The sequence below is a fragment of the Triticum urartu genome, chromosome 7A (genome assembly GCF_056163025.1).
Source record: "Triticum urartu cultivar PI428250 chromosome 7A, HENAU_Tu73, whole genome shotgun sequence".
NCBI lineage: Eukaryota > Viridiplantae > Streptophyta > Magnoliopsida > Poales > Poaceae > Triticum > Triticum urartu.
In genome coordinates, this window is record NC_141879.1 from 708727383 (window position 1) to 708731944 (window position 4562).

At 47.9% G+C, this 4562-nt stretch overlaps 1 protein-coding gene and 1 pseudogene across 1 annotated transcript; one reads left to right on the top strand and one right to left on the bottom strand.

Annotated features, from left to right (window-relative positions):
• Positions 1-579, top strand: LOC125554580 (uncharacterized). Its single transcript, XM_048718098.1, has one exon. The coding sequence runs from the start codon at positions 1-3 to the stop codon at positions 577-579; it is 579 nt and encodes a 192-aa protein (XP_048574055.1).
• A 305-nt stretch (positions 580-884) lies between these two features.
• LOC147961887 (uncharacterized) lies at positions 885-4325 on the bottom strand (annotated as a pseudogene).
• Between the last annotated feature and the right edge of the window lie 237 nt (positions 4326-4562).

Consider the following 4562-nt stretch of genomic DNA (forward strand, 5'->3'; position numbering starts at 1 on the left):
ATGGCGCCAAAGAAGACGCCGAAGGGCAAGTCGGGCTTCTTCAGCGTGAGGCAGAAGCCCTCCGGCAACTGGGGTGTGGAGTTCTCCGACGCCGTAAGGCGTTGGTGGATCGGCACGTACCCCTCCGCCCACGAGGCCGCGCGTGCCTACGACGTGGCGGTGTGGCGTGCCGAGAGGCCTCGGTCACACCTCAACTTTCCAGAGATCGAGAGTCGGGCGAAAGCGGAGATGCCTATGCTGCAGGGAATCAACATGAAGGAGATCACGACGAAGAAGAAGAAGACGAAGAAGCCGTCGGTTGTCGTCAGTGCTGGCGAGACCGATGAGGAGGCGATGGTGAGGTTTGCTCGGGAGCATCCGGAGTACGTCCAGGCCGAGATGGAGTACTACTGGAAGCGTGAGGCGGAGCAGAAGAAGAAGGGGCCGAAGAAGGAGGATGAGGCCGGTCCCTCGACGGTGATCCCCATCGAGTCCTCTTCCGAGGAGGACTGGGCAAACTTCTCGGAGGAGGAGGAGGAGGGGTGCGACGACCCGACGAAGCAGGAGTTCTGGGAGCAGTTCCGTAGCTCCGATGAGTAGTTTATCTGGTAGTTTGAATAAGTAGTAGTTGAAGTTGATGTATGAAACTATGTTGAATTTGATGTTTGAACTATGTTGAATAGACTAGTAGTATGTCGTTTTACATCTTCATTTTGGACCATCTATTGGAGTTGCTCTTTTGGACCATCAATTTGGACCATCTGTTGAAGTTGAGCTTTTTTTGGAGCTCCAAAACGCACTTTTTGACGGTCCAAATTTTACATCTCCGCTTTTGGACCGCCAAATTTTGGACTATCTATTAGAGATGCTCTAAATGATGCAAACAAGAACAACCAACTGCAGTATTGAACTATTAGGCACTAGACAAGCTGGGAGATAACCATGAAGGGATGAACATAGCAAGGATGCAATAGAAAGTTTACCGCTTCATATTGTCGGTAAAGACAACAACGATGGTGGGAAGTTGGTATATATGAACGCTTTAGAACCAGAGAACCCGCAAGATTCAGCACAAATCCTCTCAACCTGCATTGTCCTGACATCCAGTTTGCAAAATTCAGTGATTGGTGGGGTTATTAACGAAAAGTACTTCTGAGCTTCTATCCTTAGTAGGATCAAGTAGTTTTCTGTTCCACCTTCGATATTATACCGATACCCAGAACCTAGTGACATTTTCTCCATCTGCCAGTCGCCGGAACTCTCGCCTTTGTTTTGCCAAATGGAATAACAGAGATAAGATTCACCACTTGCATTTTCATGACCTGTACGGAACATCCCAAGCCTGCCTTCCCCTGCATCCACAATAGCTATATCTTGTTGGCTCCATTCTCCAGTAGACGCAGTAGACGCAGCCGCCCACCAAATGGAATATCCGCTCCAAGAGGTGGGCGGGGAACTCCGGCAAACTCGGTTCAATTCTCTTGCTGCTCTCCATTGGAAATTAAGAGGAGGCCGGCGACGGAAACCCTCGACGACGCCTTAACGGGCCATCCGCTAACGGGCCTTGGATGAAAGGTAAGAAGAATATATGTAAAGGGCCATCCTTCAGGCTATACGGGCTGTCCGTTGTGCTATTTTTTATTATTAAAAAAAACTACTACAGCGCCAGTTTGAAAACTGTATTTTCCGTGCATACAAAAATATTTTTATGTGATATATTTACGTAATTAATTTCATAGGGTCATAGCTGAAAACTGTATTTTCCTTGCTAACCAAGTTTCTTTTTTATGTCATATTTATGCAATGAAGTTCAGTGTTATACACTTATACTCAGAATGGGCACGCTATCTCAAGTTCCCAAACAATGGTTTTCAAATTATTATTTTTGCAAGGAAATGGTTTTCCAATTTAACCTGGAATTCTATGAAGATCGACACGTATTAGTTCAGAAAAGTATACGCTTGTAACATACTACCTCTGTAAACTTTATAAGACAGTAGTACTTTAGTGATCTAAAACATCTTACAAATGTTTGCAAAGGGAGTATTTGATTTGATGTAGAACATACTGCTACAATTATTGTGCACTTGTCTTGCACGCCAACTATATCCGATATAAGAAAACTTGTAGACACGGATATATAATTATGTACTAAGATTTTTCACTCATGCATTTGGATCAACCACACCTCAAGAGACTATAATATCAGTACAATAAAAGTACCATAATGGATTCATAATGACATGGGAATGTCACACACGATATATAGAAATGGTATCCATCCGTCCATCAACAAACATGCCGTCACAGCGACAAAGATTCTTAATATGTAGCAAATGCTCATCACAACTGTCAAATTTCAGCGGCATCTTCATCAACATGTACCTTTCTTTCCCTGTCTCCTTTGCGCATATCTGTAGCTAGCTGCTAATTAGGAGCCATCATCTCAAGAAGAAGAAGAAAATAATTAGGGGCCATCTCACTGTCTCAGCGAAATAGCTTCTTAATCTCAGGCATGCGCCACCCTAATCTTGCAAATGCTCATCACAACTGTTACATTTCAGTGCCACCTTCTTCATCTTGGAGTTCCAAGGATGAGGCTTCTTAATCCATCGACCGACTCTGCGCAAGCAAGACAGGTAATAATCAGATGATACAGAAGAACTTTCAGCTCAGGTTGTTGTACAATTCAATACTACTTCACGAGCAAAATGGAACAAACTAGTCACATGCCCACGCTTTGCTTCGCTGTGGGATTCACTAGATACTCATCTTGATTGAAGGTTTTATGAATTAGTTCCCACAAGTGTGCAGCAGGTATATTTTTTCTACCTGGATGGCACGCCCCTTAGTTTTAGCAGTACAACCAAAAATATCTCTCCTATGTGTGGGCGGGGAGGCAGCATGAAGCAGGCTAGGCGCGCAAGCGAGATAGGAGATGAATGTTACAGGAAGTGAGGAAGGGGAAATGCGGGCATGGGCTTCTAGGAAGGAACACGAAAGCGCTGGAGGTTGTGGGTCGATGCCCGAAGGAACATCGGCGGGCATGGGAGAGAATGGGATAAAGGAAAGATATATGCCCATCAAATTTTCTAATTTTCTGATTGGTTAAGATAGTAGATCACTACAAGGTGGCTCAATGCATACATACAATAATCATGTCAGGCAGCTGCCTGGGGGCAGCCCTGGGGCCGGCGGCTAGGGACCAACTCGCTCCCAGGCTTAATTTTTGCGCCGGCTCACCCCCAGGCGGCGATTTTTAGGCGCGCCCTGGGGGGCCAACGGCTGGAGATGCTCTGAGCTTCTATCCTTAGTAGGATCAAGTAGTTTTCTGTTCCACCTTCGATATTATACCGATACCCAGAACCTAGTGACATTTTCTCCATCTGCCAGTCGCCGGAACTCTCGCCTTTGTTTTGCCAAATGGAATAACAGAGATAAGATTCACCACTTGCATTTTCATAACCTGTACGGAACGTCCCAAGCCTGCCTTCCCCTGCATCCACAATAGCTATATCTTGTTGGCTCCATTCTCCAGGTGGGAGGTCAGCAATGGAGTCTTATTCATCGGCAAGACCCAGTAGACGCAGCCGCCCACCAAATGGCGCCTGATAAAATACAAAGGCGCCCCGTCCATGCAGGCCTGGGATGCAGCGGCTTGCCATTGCCCAGTGCTCGAAGAGAAGACAAACACGACTATATTGGTTTTGCAACATGCCGACCAGATCACTCTGAACGTTGTCTCTTTCACCAGGGCAGCCTCCTCATCGCTGAGTGGAATGAGGCTAGGCTTGCAAGACCACCCTAAAAATTCGTCGTCTTGGCTCTCCATCGACGCCACCAGATCTTCAGGCACTGGGGGAAGCAGGATGTACCGCCGGTGCAAGGGATCGCACACCACAAGCTCCGGGAATATCGACATCGAGGGCCCCTCGGCCATCATGTTTTGCTTGCCGAAGAGGAGGACCCGGCCATCGCAGATGTCCTGGACGGCCCATGGGCAGCGCGAAGGCAGGAACGAAAAGGAGAAGTCAGCGGCTAGCGCGAGCGCACGGGCGGCTAGGGCGAGCGAGCGGGCGGCGGGCACAGACGGGTGAGGTGGCTGAGCGGGGTGGAACCCGCCGAGGTTGAGATAGCCGAGGACTGGTGGTGGGTGGAGGCGGCGAAAACGGCGGAGGAACAAGCCGTCGGTGACGAGGCGGCGAAAGGTAACGCAGGCGGCAGAGGTGCGGGGCGAGGTCTTGTGCGGCGGGCAGCTTGAGGAATATCTGTGTTAGAAATTTAGGGTTTGTGGTCTACCTCCTAATTCCTCTGCGCTTATCCGTGGTGCCGCTCACAATTCGCATATCTGAGGCTAGGGGGTAGGGACCTTCTTATACTGTCGTTCCAAAGAGTCCACCTCTTATACAGATATAAGATTCCTAGTCTTTTCCACTAGTTTCCGTGATAGAGTCTAGATCAAATTACCAACCACGGTCATATTTGTCTGTTTAACGGATTCTACCCATTTTGTCCCCGGAGCACGCGCTTGTGAGCAAGCAACGCGTCATAATAGAGTGTAAATTCCTCTAATTATGTAGATC